The 16,241-nt window shown below is 55.1% G+C and overlaps 5 protein-coding genes across 5 annotated transcripts; 3 read left to right on the top strand and 2 right to left on the bottom strand.

Annotated features, from left to right (window-relative positions):
- Nucleotides 1-2,137: 2,137 nt before the first annotated feature.
- CTRU02_214722 (uncharacterized protein) lies at nucleotides 2,138-2,452 on the top strand (the record flags this gene model as incomplete). Its single annotated transcript, XM_036727908.1, has 1 exon — nucleotides 2,138-2,452. The coding sequence occupies one exon, from the start codon at nucleotides 2,138-2,140 to the stop codon at nucleotides 2,450-2,452; it is 315 nt and encodes a 104-aa protein (XP_036580437.1).
- Nucleotides 2,453-4,659: 2,207 nt separating this feature from the next.
- On the top strand, nucleotides 4,660-7,239 carry CTRU02_214721 (uncharacterized protein; the record flags this gene model as incomplete). Its single annotated transcript, XM_036727907.1, has 1 exon — nucleotides 4,660-7,239. The coding sequence occupies one exon, from the start codon at nucleotides 4,660-4,662 to the stop codon at nucleotides 7,237-7,239; it is 2,580 nt and encodes an 859-aa protein (XP_036580436.1).
- Nucleotides 7,240-8,643: 1,404 nt separating this feature from the next.
- Nucleotides 8,644-10,074, bottom strand: CTRU02_214720 (het domain protein; the record flags this gene model as incomplete). The annotated part of the gene is made up of 1 exon (XM_036727906.1): nucleotides 8,644-10,074. One exon carries the CDS (start codon nucleotides 10,072-10,074, stop codon nucleotides 8,644-8,646), a length of 1,431 nt encoding a protein of 476 aa, XP_036580435.1.
- Nucleotides 10,075-10,938: 864 nt separating this feature from the next.
- CTRU02_214719 (dihydroorotate oxidase) lies at nucleotides 10,939-13,694 on the top strand (the record flags this gene model as incomplete). The annotated part of the gene is made up of 3 exons (XM_070206293.1): nucleotides 10,939-11,330; nucleotides 11,393-11,796; nucleotides 12,241-13,694. The coding sequence occupies 3 exons, from the start codon at nucleotides 10,939-10,941 to the stop codon at nucleotides 13,692-13,694; spliced, it is 2,250 nt and encodes a 749-aa protein (XP_070060067.1).
- A 426-nt stretch (nucleotides 13,695-14,120) lies between these two features.
- On the bottom strand, nucleotides 14,121-14,912 carry CTRU02_214718 (uncharacterized protein; the record flags this gene model as incomplete). The annotated part of the gene is made up of 1 exon (XM_036727904.1): nucleotides 14,121-14,912. The coding sequence occupies one exon, from the start codon at nucleotides 14,910-14,912 to the stop codon at nucleotides 14,121-14,123; it is 792 nt and encodes a 263-aa protein (XP_036580433.1).
- Between the last annotated feature and the right edge of the window lie 1,329 nt (nucleotides 14,913-16,241).

Here is a 16,241-nt window from a genome sequence, read left to right as displayed (position 1 = left end):
TGGCTCACTTGCAGCCACACGCCAAAAGAGCTGCAGCTAAGAGTGTCATTGCGACGTCTAGCAGAGCGCTTCCTTTGACGGTATGTAGCCATGCCAGCCACGCAGCGAATGACGTAATGGCTTGAAACATTTGGTAACATCGCCCCCAAACATGGGAGATTTGAGTTAATGAAGAAGTCGTTCAAGCAATGGCAACAGTAAGCCCCATCTGTTCACGAGCCATGAGCAAGCTTATAAATCTGACAATGAACATGCAACATCAACAGGAGGGTCGCCGAAGTTTCAGCGTCGTAGATTGCTGCCCTACTGTAACAGCAGCCATGGGGTCACGGTACGGCTACCCGTCCACTCCACGATGCCGATCTCGTCAGGAGGGAGAACTGAGAAATCTTGCGTAACGGGTACGATTCCAGACCCCAAGGTCCATGCTATCGCCGGTGAGTACCGGGCCCCGAAGCCTTGGATAGCCCGCAAAAATACGGGCTGCAGCGTCCTTGAACCGCCCTGTTCAGGGTATTGCGGACGAATACGAAGAAAAGTTGAAGGCATTCCACCAAAGAGACCAAATAGTCCTGCAGGTTTCCACTGGAGCCAAGACCGCACTTCGTACAGACTAGATGGTCGTACTGGTTCGCCCACTGACGTGTTGCCGATACGGCCCCCACTGCCTGCGGACACGAGATGACAAAAGTATTGGTGTCCTGTCGCCAAAGTAACGGTACTTGCGTAGGGAGGGGGAAAAAAAAGGTGACCCCTGCCTCAATGGCGCATGGCCCCCTGTGCCTGGCAAACAGCACGTTGGGCGGTTCAGGATTTTTACAAGTACAATCCCTCCAGTCCACGCACACATGTACCACTGCGCTGTCCACCATGGCAGCCTCATTACGAATGCGTCTAACAGCGCTTTGAGGTATTTCTCAGTGCCTCTAGTGCGTTAGCATACCATACTTTCAACGGCTCGGAATAGAAATCTTGTGTGGCCAAAAGACAACTAAGCAGCATCCACTCCAACAGTCGTGTCTAACAAGGCGGTATGCAGAGGCAATGAAGAGACGAGCTATTCTTGGAGCTAGAGTGGTCAGATGGTGTCTCCCCTTGACAGCTAACCCATTTACGGCTCAGGTCTCGCCTCCTTTGTCGTGCTTTGTCACTTTGCCAGCAGTCTCTCGAGGGATGGGACCATGAGGGGTTTGAGATAGGAGTCCCTGGCAGGAGGAGAAAGGGCAGAACTGCTAGTTGCGCTAGTTCTAGCTTTCTTGATGGGCTGCTCTCCTCAGTCGATCCCCCCGCCCACAAACTGACGGCGGGACGGTCGGTAGTTGGCTGGCGCCAAATCATCGCCAATGCAGCCTTAGGGAAGTGATAGAGTCAAAGCCCAGCGCATACCTCGTCCCGTGCAGCTGTCTGTGAGTCGAGCTTGGGGAGCAGATGAGGCGCACTACCTGAAGGTCAGGGCGGGGTTGATGGAAAGACACACGAGCCACCAAGCTTTCGGCCGAAGTCACATGATAAAACAACGATAGCTTGCTGATGCTGCCTGGTTACCATCTTTGGGAGGCGAGCGTAAAAGCTGATGATGATGCTATGGAACCGACGCTCTTCAGACCCAGACGGAGCAGCTCCAGCAGATCAGCAGTGTAGTGGCCGGGAGTGGTGCAGAGTGCCCCGGGGAGGTTGGACGAACCTGCTGGGGGTGTTTTCGCGGCCGCATATCTCAACTGTCGCTAATACGGCAAAGAGTTGCAGCGGGATATAATCCATGGGCTTATTTTCCCGGTCAGGCCGTTGTGCCCAGCATCAATTATTTGGTTCATGAACAAGGGCCATTGAGATTCTCTTCCCCATCTGGCGGACGAGTGGATCACAATTGGATTCAAACCGTCGCACATGAATGTTCTTGGTTTTCTCGGGGTCCAGTATGCGACGCAGCAAGGAATAGCACTATGGGGGCAATATGGACATCCCCAAATAGGACAACTGCCCCAATTCGATGCGGCCATTGATGACGATTTCTCATGGAGGCTGGGAGTGCTCGAGTCGGACTCGTCTCCTGGTTTCTGCCATAGTACACCTCCACCCAAGTGCGTAAATGGCTATGACTCAGGAATAAGAAGCATAGCCTTCGAAAAACCTTGGAATGTTTTCCGTTGAGGACCCGAACTCAGACTCAGGCTCGCAGAACTTCCGGCAGACCGCCTCGGCAAAGAAGCGCTGGCCTTTCTGCTGCAACATCCTGCGGGCTGTACTGCAAGCAAAAGCAAACGGGCCAATGGTGAGGCGCAGCGTTGAGCATTACATCCACCGGCAGGCTGCTGTTCCTGTTCCTATTCCTGTTCCTGTTATCCGCAAGCTCCCATTGAGCTGTTTGGTAGCCAACAGTGGAGCGAGAAGTGTAAAACGGACGAACAACAAGCCAGCCAACGTTGCCACGCCTGCGCAGTACGAGTTGTAGCCGGGACGAAGGCACGGATACGATACCGCAAGGCACGGGTACCTTGCCTTAATCCCTCCCACATCCCTTCTCTTTTTATTTTATTTTTGCTTTTCTGGCACCTGCGCATGCTTTCTTCTTCTGCCCTCTCAGTTCCCTGAGCACACAGCAGGGTACAAGTACGGGTACCGCCAGGGGAAACCCTCGACTGCGACCGTTGAAAATCAGGATGGAAAGGAAACTTTATCAAAGCTTTGCCTTGGGCTTTTGGGGTTGTGAATGCTCCAAGCATGGACTTTCAGTAAAGTGTACTTTGGGTACCCACAGAAGCTGGTCGAAAGAAGAAAATAGTTATTTTGACACAAAAAAAAATAATAGTCAAGACAAGCCTCCAACAGGCGAAGCAAGACATCAGGACAAGCGATGGAACAGACCAGGACACTGAGACATCAAAACGCCAGGGCGGCGGGACAGGCTGACCATGGCAGCAAGCCAAGCAGAGTCCTCCTCTACAGAGGGGAGAGGAGAGACACTTCAACAGCCGGCCGCTGTCCCCCGTTGACCATCTCGCACATCAGTCAGGCCAGGCCAGGAACCAGCGCACCGGCAGCCGCAACACGCATACAGTGCATCGCATCGCATCGCATCATTCGGCCGGCCATCTCTTGCTGTTCAGTCCGCTCCAACCGGGGCAGACCAGGGCAGAGACCAGGGCAGTCAGGCAGCATGTGGTATGCTGGGAAAGCTGGCGGGTTCCACCCCGTTGATACTGGAGGAGAAAAATCCTGCGCCGATCAAGGCCAGCCCATGTCCAATCGACGACATTGGCATTCCCCCTGCTGGCCGGAGGCTGTTGGCCATCCCTCCCTCTCCTCTTTTTGGAGGCCGTTTCTACTGTACTTGGGAACGGCCAAACAGGGGCGGATACAGGAGCCGGAGCATACTGCATAATACTATGCTGTAGCAATCACGGCATTCCCTGGCGACTTTGGCATCTGAGTTCTCTACCAGTACAGTCTGCTTCTCAAGTGTGTGAGATTTATGAAAATCTGCATAGCACACCTCAATGCCCTCGAACGGGCATACACACACACACACACACACACACACATATTTCCTATGCACACCAAATGGCCCTCTCGATATGCGGCAGAATGTAGCAGGAGGAGAAGGAGAAACAGCAAGAAACACACCCCCGGCAGCGGGTACACACTATGACCCATGTTCACACCCCTGACCCTTGACTAACCCTGGAGCCCTTCCTAACCCAAACTCAGCAAGCCCTGGCCATCCGTCCTCTCTTGGTGTGGCCCCAAAGGTCCCGGCTCATGCTCCCTTGCCCTGCCACCATGTCAAGCAGCTCTCTTCCTATTTGGTCAGCACTGTACCTTACGGAGAATAGATACGTACTGCCAGGTACATCGGCACCAGCATACACACTATACCACCAGCACCAGCCAAACTATGCTAGCCAAGCTCCAAGCTCTTCCACGTCCCAGTCCAAGTACACTTCGGTCTCCTACGGTCTGCCTCCGGTGTGTGTGTGTGTGTATGTGTACGTAGTCTCTATTCAGTCAGTCCAGCAGCACCAAGGAAAAGAAGGAAAAGGTCTGCTGCCCCCTTCTTGTCCAATCTGGGGGTCTTGACTGGACTGGATTTTGATTCTTTTGGGACCCCCCATCCATTATTTCATCATCTCTGGCCATTGCCACTCTACATTGCATATGACTTCTCGTCCCTCTTTTTCCTTTACACGTTCTGTGGCTACTCCGTACTTCCCTGCTGTGTCCCATACCCTTTCTCGTTTTCCTCCACTAACTCGCTTTTTCTGACGGACCCGACCTCCTATAAGCCCAAACCCATATTAACTGCTGCACAAACCCTGAACTTCTTCCTCAAGCAGACAAGCTCTCCGTATTCCTCTCGCCCGGAAAACTACCTGGCTTTACTCTCGTTTTGCTTACACATTGCGAAACTGGTGGCGATTACAAAGTCAGCTGCCACTGCGACACCGAGTTTGGCCGAGTTTGGGAGAAAGACATCAAGGAATAATCAGCATTAACATCTAAACGAGGGCGCCCGTACAACACGCACATGCCCCCCGATCTCGAGTAATAAGCACCGATCATGCGCCCATACAGAAATCGGTCTTGCGACGAACAACCTAGCATTCAACGTTAATACATACATAAACCCCTGCCAGCGAAGACGACGCTGCGCATGGGAAAATGGCCATTTGGCCCTTCCGCCGGAGGAGCGGTCGCAAACGCTCGCGAAGCGGCGCAAACCTGTCCGATGTCGAAGCAGTAGCAGCAGCAGCACCACCACCACCAAGAAATCTCACCCCTAAGGATGCCTCACATGACACTACGGACAGGGCGGCAACGCCGAAGAAACAGCGGCTCGAGCAGCGCCAGCAGTACCAGTACCAGTACCAGTACCAGCACCCCTCCAAGAAGCTGCACAGAGGGCCCCGTACCTACAGCTTCTCCCCCGGTCGCCACGACTCCATCCGTCTCGCGGGGCAAAAAAGCTCGGGTCCACCGGTACCTGGCCGGCTAACAGGGCCCTTCCCAGCCGACCGAAATGACGGAGAAGAAAAAGGGGATCCCGCCTGGCAGCGGGCGCCAACCCTACATAATGCACGCCACGGCCAGAAGAAGGCCTCCTCCCGCAGGAAGTCAAGTAAGAGGAGGAGAGCAGAGACGGATCGCGAGGCGGAAATCAAGGCCATGACGAACTTCGCGCCGGTACGGCCGGCGGCAGAGGACTGGACCTCCGGTCGGCCGATAAGAAAGCAAAGCAAAAGAATCAAGACGGGCCTCGGCTTCCGCAGGAGCTTCGAAAATCCAGCATCCGACGTCTCATTACCGATATCGATTCACTCGAGCATGTCATCCGAGTCCGAGATGCACTCATTCCGGGTGTCTGCCCTCGCGGCACTGGCACCGCGACCAACATTACACTACGCCGTCTCTCCGAAATGGGCTCCTGGGCAGAGCAGCTCAGGGCAACCCCGCCCGCATCACCAGAAGAGAAAGGTTTCCGAGAGAGTGCCCGAGTCGGTGGTGAGGGCACACAAGAGGGTGAACAGCTTCGCCGACGACCTCGACGCCGCCGACCTCAGAGAGCTGATGGAGAGAGACAATAGAAGGAGAGAAAGAAAGAGGTTACGAGACCAGGAGAAGATGGAGAAGCGGTTAACAAGAAGGGCAGAGAAGCAGCGTGAAATGGAAGCGGAGGCGAGGCATAGCGGCTCGCCACCGCCCATGAACTTGGAGAGAGGAGTACTGGGCCGTGAAATGGTGGGCCTGGGAATTGACGACACAACGTCCGCAGTGGTAACATACTCGAAGAGACGGGCGTCCAGCTCGTCATCATCATCACATCGACCGGCCAGGATATCGATCGAGGAGCCGCCGGCGGTAGTGGCGCCTCAAGCAGAGCCTATGGAGATTGACCACCACCACCACCACCACCTCGACTTGCACCGAACGTCCAGTATCCAGCCCGATGTTCCTCTGTCGGGGCCATCGCCCGAACCCGTTATGGAACGTAAGCCAAGCACGAAATTGACGCCCAAGGGAAGCATGAGACTGAGACGGAGTTTCCTGCGGTATAAGAAATCACGGTCGCGGTCGCCGAACGCACCGGATGACGAGCACACCGTCTCGCCGCTGTCGTCGAGACAGGACGACATGAACCCCAAGGCCTCCGAGTCCAGCAGCCGTGCTCGTCTCTCATTTTCAGCCCTTTTCCGATGGGGCAACAGGAAGAGGAGAAACTCGGGACCTTCGTCATTCTCAAATACTTCGCGCGAGGAGATGCAAGCCGCCGCAGCCCATGCACAGACACTGTCTCGGGCGCCGCCGGCGGAGGAAGCACAAACGGTATCGCAAACGGTACCGCCAACGACTAACTACATTCCCCGGAAGGTCAGCTCCGGGGTGCCCAAGCGTACCAGGTCTCGCTTCAGAGAAGATCTGCCAGAGCTCCCCGTCAACGCTCCCGAGCTTCCCCTCAGTCCCCCGGACTCACGCATGGGGTCGCCGGAAGCGGAAGAGCCCTTACCCGCCGTCTCAGAGGCCAGAACGGTAGAAAACGCCCTCGACGACTCTCCCGCTGTCGTGAGGCACGACACTCCCACCTCTGAAATCCGCCGCGTCGACGAAAAGATGGAGAGACTCGAGAAGATGAGGCAGACACCTACTTCCCTGCGTCACAGCATCCAGCCCTCGCCCGAGCCCGTCTCGCTGGCGTCCATCGACTCGGAGGCCTCGTGGCTCTCGGGTCGCATGAGCAACCGCCGATCATCCGGCATGCGGGCCCGGGCCAGCATGCAGCGCTTCCAGCAGCGGAACCGAAGCAACTCGGTGTCCGGCAACGACACGGAGGAGGAGCTCGCCGACGACGAGTACCTCTCTAACCTGGCCACGCCTTCGCGCGAGATGCTCGCTGATGAGCGCACCCCTCGCAAGTCGACGGGTGACGCATTCCCCAGCAGCGACGAGGAAGAACTGATGGACGACGGCGATGTGAAGTGGGGTTCGGTCGAAAGGCAGCGCACGACACCCGTTGTGCAGCGTCAGAGAATCATGAGCCACCAGGGCCAGCTCAACGTGTTTGTGGACGACAGCCAATCTTCGGGCGACAACTCGGACGGCGAGGCGCCCAAGCTCCAGCGCGCCACGAGCGTGAGCCTCAGCAAGGGCCCCGTCAGGCATGTGAGCTCGGGAAGCACCAAGATGCTCGAGGTCTCGCCCCGCACGAGCGTTGACCAGAGGAGGACCAGTGATGCTGTTTACTAAAGTGTGAAGTTTATACTAAAGATGACAGGGAAGATGTGCCAGCCCAGCCCGCCGAGACGACAATCATTTGCATTTCTATAATTCACTCTTCGCCGACGATGAAAAGTCGACACCCGACGCTCTTTTACCATTTCCTTACCACCTGTCTAACTACCGACCATATTCGCTCATTAACACTATATTTCCTTACCACTGACGAAACAAAACGACAAAAAAACACTTGCAAAAACTACAAAAAGCAAATGACGAATCTCGACGCTGGCTGGCTATCGACCATCATCTTTCTTCTGGACTTCTCCACTGCAGACACACACACACACACACACACATTCTCCAACACCCTCGAGATGCGGTTCCATCACACCGTAAATCGGCTTTCTTGAATTCATCTGATGTGTATGATACGACCTTAACGACCCTTTACCGCCTTTTCTACAAATTCTGATGCACACCGGCGTACGCGCGATACATGTGCTTCTTTTTTAACTTCATTTCGTGTTTCTTGGCATATAACCGTTTGATACCACGCCTCTCTCGCTCTCTCGTGCTCCCTCCCTCAAAAGGGGGGGCGACAGGAGAGTTCCGAGGCAATTTATTAAGAATCATTTTTTATTTTTTATTTTTACTACTTGTGCAAAAGAGACAGAGGAGGACGGGGGTTAGTCAGTCCCCCCTCCCCCCCCTCCTTTTGGTACCTAGCGGCAGTACAGCACGCGGCACTCTTTGAGGAATGGCTTTTTTTTCCCCCCCATGTGAACGGCCTGTTTCACGACCCTTGCGGTGCGAGTTCCCCGTTTCCTCCTTTAGCCTTGTCGAGGCGAATGGGAGTTTGGGCCGGGGGGGGGGGGGGGGGGTGTATCTCCTGGGACAAGGTGGGATGTGTGCGGAAAGACTTAGACTGGACAGGGGGGAAATTTTACAAATCCCAGCATGGGTAGGAAAATCCGGGGAAAATGGATGGGCATTCATGGTATTATTGTGCTGCCATTTTTGAGGGGGTTTGTTTTGAGAGGGGAGAGAAATGTATGTAGTAGCTACAGGAACGGTTTTTTCCTGGATGAGAGATACCCTAGTAACTTCACCCCTTACGAAAGGAGGGGGGTGGGGGAAGCCTAGTTATGTTCTGGAGACGAAGACACGCACTTTTTGTGTCGTGTTTTTTGAATGAAAAAGATTCAAACTTATTTTTTTGTGTTGTTGTGATGTTCTTTTCGGATGTGTCATTGGTTGATACCCGATTCATATACATGTAGCAGTAGGTAGACCATGATGGTGATCATGGTAAGCATTTTATTGCAATGTTTGATGTTGAACTGGTAAATTCACGTGTAATTTTACATAGCAGTCCATTGAGGACAAGGGTATCTTGCGTCAATCGTGAAATCCTACTTAGTTCGCTTCGGCTCATCCCAACCTGGGTGACGCCCTCGGCGACGCACTCGGCGATAATGATAACCGTCCACCGATAGAAGGCGACCAGTTCCCGGCCTCGGGACCACCCGCCCGATCCGCCCATCGCATCTCGGCAAACTGCTCATCCTCCAGGACGAAAATATCCGTCGGCTCGCCCGCGGGGAACTCACCACCCATCGACAACGGGGCGAAGCAGAAATCGTCACATTTCACCCGGCGGTAGAAAACTTGGGAATACGACGACGACGGCGGCAGCGGCGACGACATTGTGGGCGATGCCACCGATGACGAGGCGTGCAGGACAGGTTCAAGGTAGAGCCCGACTCGAGATCGCGGCGCAGTATCGTGGGGCCGGTCGCTCGCTCCGATGGGTATAATGATCAGCGGAGGGGGGGACCTCGGCGACTCCGTCTGTAACAATGGGGGACTGCCACGCTGACTACCTTGCACCATTGGGATGAGCTCCGCAACGATGGATAATCCCATGTTGGTCATGCTAAAGAGACGGAACGGAGAAGCTTTGTGCAAGGCGCGCTGGTGGACATCGCGGGACCGGGCAAAGTCCGCGGGGGAATCGGCCAGGAGACCGGAGGATTGGGTGGCTCTCCGGCGGCGCTCGCCCGTGTGGGGGTCGACTTCCTCCTGTGTAGGATCGACCCTCCACGCGAAGATTGTTTCATCTGGAGAGGTGCGGATGATCTCGTGCTGAAGTCGCTGGAAGGCATGGGTTAGGCCTTCACCGTATAAAACGGGTATGTGTACGCCAAACAGGCCCATGAGACAATATGCCAAATCCTCTGGGCGGGTGGTCTGACGGGCTGCAGCCCACGACATGCGCTCTGCAATGGAGTAGTCCCGCGGGTGGCGGGCTTTGGAGAGAACGGACTCAAACACGCCGGTGATGGCTGCGATGGCGCCGATGAAGGGCTGCTCGCCGCGGTGGAGGCCCTTGGTACCGATGCGAGTCCAGTCAGAGGCGTAGAAGATGGCGCGACGTGGCGCGATGAGCTCTTGCAGGGTCCAACCGCGGGTGAACCATTTAGACTGGGCAAGGGCGGGCATCTCGCCCATGGGCGTGGAGGCGGACGGCGAGGGGACGTCGGAGAGGTAGACGAAGCAGACGCGGGAAAGGAGGTAATACGAGTACATTGAGTTGATGGCCTCTGAGAGCTCAGCGGACGAGGTCTTATCGATGCAGCACGAGTCGATCCATGCCCAGCTGATGTTGTGACGGAGGGCCTGGATGCAGGTGCCCTGGATCTTGAAGAAGCCGGCCTTAGTCCGCGCCTGGGGGAGGTTTTCCTTTTGGATGTCTTGAAATGTCACCTCGTCGGCGCCCCAAGTGTGGGAGAGGATGGCGTATGGGGGGACATTGGCGCCAAACATATGGAGCTCGTAGGTGGTGGTGTTGAGGAGCCACATGTTGACGGAGAAAGTAGTTGAGTATGTATCGTGTGATTTATGTTCTTCTACTCCTTCTCTAGGAGTAAACCCTTGCCAGTCGGACTACATATGGACGTGTTGGAGGCGAGAAGGGGGAATATGAGAGAAGAGCCTCACATGGGGCGCAGCTAGGCGCTGTGCAGGCTTCCATTTGATGTCGGAGAACGCCTTATGTATTATTCCAGAACGGGCGTGGATCTTTTCTTCTTTCACTCTGATATGGTGATGTGGTCCCTCTTCTTTTCTCGAGTTATCACCAAACAAGAAGTTTAGGTCTTGAGCCATCCGGTGAATAAGACCAAATGGTGCCGATACATTAACTGGCGATGACAGAAGACGGAGTATTTGTTAGTCAGTCACACGACAAGACTAAGACAATAGTCAAGTGGTTGCACAGAAGGAGGGGGAGGGGCAACTAAGTGTGCCTGACAGCTGTCAGCCAGACATTTTGAGGGGTGGCACGTGGTCTTCCAGCTGGCAGCGTAAATGGCGCCTTTGTCACTCAGGGTCTGGAAAGAGACGAAAAGCACTCAAAGCAGGAACGAACCAACAAAAACTAGCGAACAAGGCAGGGGGCGCCCCACCTCTGACAAGTGCCCGGACCCCGGCGGCAAGTCCGCCATCGGCATCGGCAAGCCCAGTACCGCACTTTCCCGCTGTGGATTTGTGTTGGCATTGGCATTGGCATTGGGGGGAACAGGGCGTAGGGCGGATTATGACATTTCGCCATATGACTTCGCAATGTCACATCCCTCCTCAACAACGCCAACAACAACACTCCCTCTTTAATGTTGCGAATTCGAGCATGATACCCCCATAGACCAGTTCGAACATTCAAAGAATATGACGACGGCGACACTGTTCCGAGTGTTTCTGCGCCGTCAGACACTCGGCTTGCGCACTCGTTTCTCCCAACAGCAGCAGCGTCGCACGAACTCCTCCAACTCGGGCACCGAGCCCCCAAAGCCGAAGCGACAAGATGACCCTATTCCCGTGCCCAACACGGTCGCCACGATTCCTCTATGGCAGCGCCTCGGTCCGCTGACTCGAGCTGCCGAGGGTTATGCGCGGGCGCAGCGCAAGAGGCCTTTGACGACGCAGTTCATCAGTTCGCTGGTAATCTACTTTTGTGCCGATCTCTCAGCTCAGCGCATGAGCGGCAAGGACTACAACCCGGAGCGCACGATGCGATCGCTGATTATCGGCGCAATATCGTCGATTCCCAGTTACAAATGGTGGGTGACTTGGCTCGAACGCGGCGACTATGTGTCGTGGTGCTGACTGTGTGTTTTGACAGGTTCATCTTCCTCTCCCAAAACTTCAACTACACCTCGCGCCTCCTCTCCCTCGGCACCAAGGTCGTCGTTAATCAGGTGTGCTTCACGCCCATCTTCAACTCATATTTCTTCGGCATGCAAGCGTTCCTGGCCGGCGACAATTTTGAACAAATCATCGAGCGAATCCGCCGGACGGTTCCCGTGAGCATCGTCAACTCGTGCAAGCTGTGGCCCGCCGTGACGGCTTTCAGCTTCTCGTTCATCCCGATGGAATACCGCAGCGTGTTTTCGGGAGTCATCGCCGTCGGCTGGCAGACTTATCTCAGCTTCCTGAACCGACAAGCCGAGGCCGTCGAAGAGGCCGAGGAAGCGGCGCATATTGGAGAGAAAGCCCATGCGGTGCAGGACATTGCGGTTCATAAAGGGTCGGTAAAGATGGAGGCATGATGAGAAGAGGGGCCGGAAAGAAAAGATATCCCAGACATTCTAGACAGAATTCGGTTTCATTTGTATTGCATTGGGATGGCGTTTTATTAGAAGGATAGAAAGTCATAAACATGTCATGATCTGATGGCATTTTCGTATTCGTTTTACAAGCTAAAAGAAAATGCCGAAAAATAAGACAGTTCGATCCGGCACTGTAATGCACTGTGCTGCTCCCACCGATGCCAGCTGCCAAACGCCTGCCGAACCCAAGCACCCAAACTTCGCGTCAAGTTCCGTCCTCGGCAGTGACATCTGCAAAACTTCAACCTCCAAATCCACACCACCGCCGAGCCATTGAGTGCTGGTCAGGACCAGCAACTCTTCTCAGCAATGGCGTCCATCTGCATGCGATCCGCCCGTGTGCAAAACGCCCTCCGGTCGGCCAGAAATCCCGTCGTCATCCGCCCGAGACTCCCTGGCAACAACCTCACCCGACGTCATGCCTCGACCGGCTCTAGCTCTAGCTCTTCCGCCGACTCCTCAACCGGCTCGAACCTGAAGCTTGCCCTCTACGGTACCGCCCTCGCTGGCTCCCTCTATGTGTCCTACCTCTACGTCACCGACACCCGCGCCTCCATTCACCAATGGCTCGTCCCCGCCGCCATCCGCTTTATCTACAGCGACGCCGAGGAAGCTCATCATGCCGGTACGACCCTGATGAAGACCACGTACGATCTCGGTCTGCACGTTCGCGAGCGCGACAGGACTCTCGCCGAGCACCCCGCCCTCGCAACCGACGTCTACGGTGTGAAGCTGTCGAACCCCATCGGCATCAGCGCCGGTCTCGACAAGCACGCCGACATCCCCGATGCCCTCTTCGCTCTCGGTGCCGGCGTCGTCGAGGTCGGCGGCTGCACGCCCCGCCCCCAGGAGGGTAACCCCAAGCCGCGTGTCTTCCGCGTCCCGAGCATCGACGGCATGGTCAACCGCTACGGTCTCAACTCCCGCGGCGCTGACAGCATGGCCGCTACCCTGAGGGAGCGTGTGCGCAAGTTTGCCCGCAAGGTCAATGCTACTGAGCAGGAGGTCCTGGACGGTGAGGCTGGTGTGCCTGCGGGCAGTCTGCTTCCCGGCCGGCTGCTGGCGGTGCAGATTGCCAAGAACAAGGAGACGGACGAGCGGGACGTCAAGGCCGTCACCCAGGACTACGTCTACTGCGTGCAGGCACTCGCCAAGTACGCCGATATCCTGGTTGTCAACGTCAGCAGCCCCAACACCCCTGGTCTCCGCGATCTCCAGGCCACCGAGCCTCTGACGAGGTTGCTGAGTGCTGTCGTGGACGAGGCCGCCAAGGCCGACCGCAAGGTTCGCCCCAAGGTTATGGTTAAGGTGTCCCCCGATGAGGAGGAGGATACGCAGGTTGAGGGCATTGTCCAGGCCGTCTGCAACAGCGGCGTCGACGGCGTCATCGTCGGCAACACCACCAAGCGCAGAACGGGCGTCGTTCCCGAGGGCGTCAAGCTCTCCGCGAAGGAGCAGAAGGCCCTGATGGAGACGGGAGGCTACTCTGGTCCCGCCATGTACGGCAGGACGCTGGAGTTGGTCAAGAGGTATCGCAAGAAGTTGGACGCCCAGACCCTCCAGTCCGGTTCGGCGGAGGAGGCCGCCGCCATCCCCTCAGTCGACGGCACCCTGTCGGGCAAGGTCCACGACTTCGTCGAGGGCAAGGACACCGCGAGAAAGGTCATTTTCGCGACGGGAGGTATCACGAACGGAGAGCAGGCGTTGAAAATTCTGAACGCTGGCGCGAGCGTGGCCATGGTGTACACGGGCCTGACTTATGGCGGACCGGGAACGATCACCAGGATAAAAAAGCAGATGGTGGAACAGGCGTAGAATACCAAAACATAGAACTTGACTGCTCGACGCGATTTCTTATATTTTTCAATTCACAATTGCTCGATGGGCATGTAATGCGACCGTTTATAAGACCAATATCATTCAGTGACCGTGCTTGAATTGGAGAAGCAAGGGCCATAAGCATTGGCAATTAGTGATAGTCAAATGGCGAAGGTTGTGAGTGCCGGCGTCATCGATTACATGGGGATAGGCCAACACATCAAGTGATGTGTAGTAGACGACTAGAATCAATTAAACATGGACAGACTTTGTCAACACCTACCTTAACTCACATACCATTATCAAGGTATATATAACAGCACACTTGATGGCAGAGTCCAAAACCGCTTCATCGATAGCATTCAATCCCATTAATCGCCAAGACAGGCAACATCTATCTCTAAAATAATCTAAAGTGCGACATTAGTCCGGCTTCGCCTTGAGTCCGTCGGAACCCCTCAGGATCCTGGTCAGCTTAAACTCCCAAAAGTCCAACGAGCTATAGAGGAACTTTTCAAACTCCCCCTCGGAGAGAAACGGCACCCAGAGGCAATCCCGTATAGCCCTCGGAATCGAGTTGATGATGACCAGGATGAGCGGTATGACAGACGCATCGGCCCTTTGCGGACCGACGAGGATCCTCAGCGCCTCGTGCTCCCAGAACTCCATGCACCGGTCCAGGACCCGTTGACTGTCGCACTTTAATATTCTGAGCCTGTATCCCGCCGCCTTCTCGTCACAGTTCTCCGGCAAGCCGCCGCCCCCGAACAGTCGTCCGACACACAACCTCGCCTCGTGGAGACCAGACATGGTCTTGGACAGGAACTCCATACACAGACAGAAGAGCCCGATGAAGAAGAAGCCGACGGAAAGCAGAACCCAACACCGCGCCTTCGGGATGAGCCTGGCCGGGTATCGACTGTGCGGGTGCGCGACGATCCTCCTCAGCGTGCGCGTCGCGTGCGAGCAAGACCACACCACGAGCGCGATGACGAAGTACCTCAACCACCGCTGCCCGCCGCCGCCGCCGCCGCCGCCGTGATGATGATGATGATGATGCTGCCTCTCGGGACCGCTGACGACGACGACCCGTTCGATCTCGACGCGAAGCTTCTCCGCGACGCCGAGTACTACGCTGGGTACGGCTTCCGCGCGCCGCGCCAGGATACTAATACTTTTGCAGTCTTCATGCTGTGAGCGCGTCTCCGCATTCATGTGTGGCCGTTTCTTGCTTTGCTTCTTTTCTTTCTTTTCTTCTCTCTTCTCAAGGCGACCGCATTCCATACGAAATACAGGCAGAGCGAAAGAAAAAGAAGTGGCGTAGTTTTGCCGCGGGATGGTGATGTCTCTCGCGCTCACCTTTGTGTCGGCGGGTTTTTTGTTGGGGGGTCATCACCCGGCCTCCGGAGGGAACGAACCATGGCTGACGTTGACGGTTCAGGAGAGTTTTGTGGGATCGCCCGCTGAATGGACTGGAAACTTCGAGAGTTTGAAGCCGAGCAGGGAGGGACCTTGGATTTGGGGGGACCGCCGAGAATATCATGGAGAGAATGGTGTTGTTGCTCTAGTTGTGTCAGACTTATATCGACGAGCGGGATTCACATGTCTGGCTAATAGTTCATCTAGCGGGAGTCGTTTTCTTTCCTAATAAGTGGGATCTGGTGCTCAATGTGGCGATGACACTGGTCGCTGAATCATGAGAACACGACACTTTGGGATATGCAGGTTCGGAGCGTTTCGTGGATTGTGTTTCGAAGCGTTAGTTGCTTTGCACCAGTCTTAGGTGGCCGCTACTCAGGTTCTTGCGTTCTTCCGTAATCTATTAGATGCAGTGGAGGCTTAGACTGTAGACAGTGCCTAGAGATACGTTACAAAATTGTTGGAAGCAGAGTAGTTACCCTTACTACTGAGGTACACGCATCATAGAAGAGCAGCATGAATTCCATTCATCAGGCCGAGGGCTGCTACATCTTCATCTTGGCCCAAGACCGACATTTGCAAGTTGATCGACGCCTAAGATATTGAATCTCCTGACTCAACAGAGGACTAATCAGGCCCCTTCTGCAGACATGTCATTCTCCGCTATCGGGGAAGGGCGACTCAGGCTATGATCACCATCGCATCCAAGTTGTCCTGTAGCCTGTTGGCGTGTGCGCAGGAGGCTGTGTAGTAAGTGGTTCAAGTGTCTTGTTCTGATCACTATGCACTCGACATGTTGATACGGGCAAACTTTAAAATAAGGGTTGGGCATGGCCACTGACATTGCGATAATTACTGCATGGCAGCTGAAGAAGGACCTGACTAGACAGAGATGACTAAAAGTAAGGTTGGCAACACCGTGTATAACAGTCAGAATGACCCTTCCTCATTGCCAGGCCAGTAATCTACCCCAGACAGCCAAGACTTGTAAACAACAAGTAGTCTTTTGGCCACGCAAGGTAGATTGTGATTAGAAGTCTTGGCCACCAATAAACTAATCAGCGGCGACAGGAAAGTTCCCGACGCTAAAGAGGCCGTGGCATCCATGGAGGATTAGCTAGACTA

The sequence above is a fragment of the Colletotrichum truncatum genome, assembly GCF_014235925.2.
Source record: "Colletotrichum truncatum strain CMES1059 chromosome Unknown Contig_0011, whole genome shotgun sequence".
Lineage (NCBI taxonomy): Eukaryota > Fungi > Ascomycota > Sordariomycetes > Glomerellales > Glomerellaceae > Colletotrichum > Colletotrichum truncatum.
Note: the sequence above shows the minus strand (reverse complement) of the source record. Positions and strands in the feature narration are given on the sequence as shown.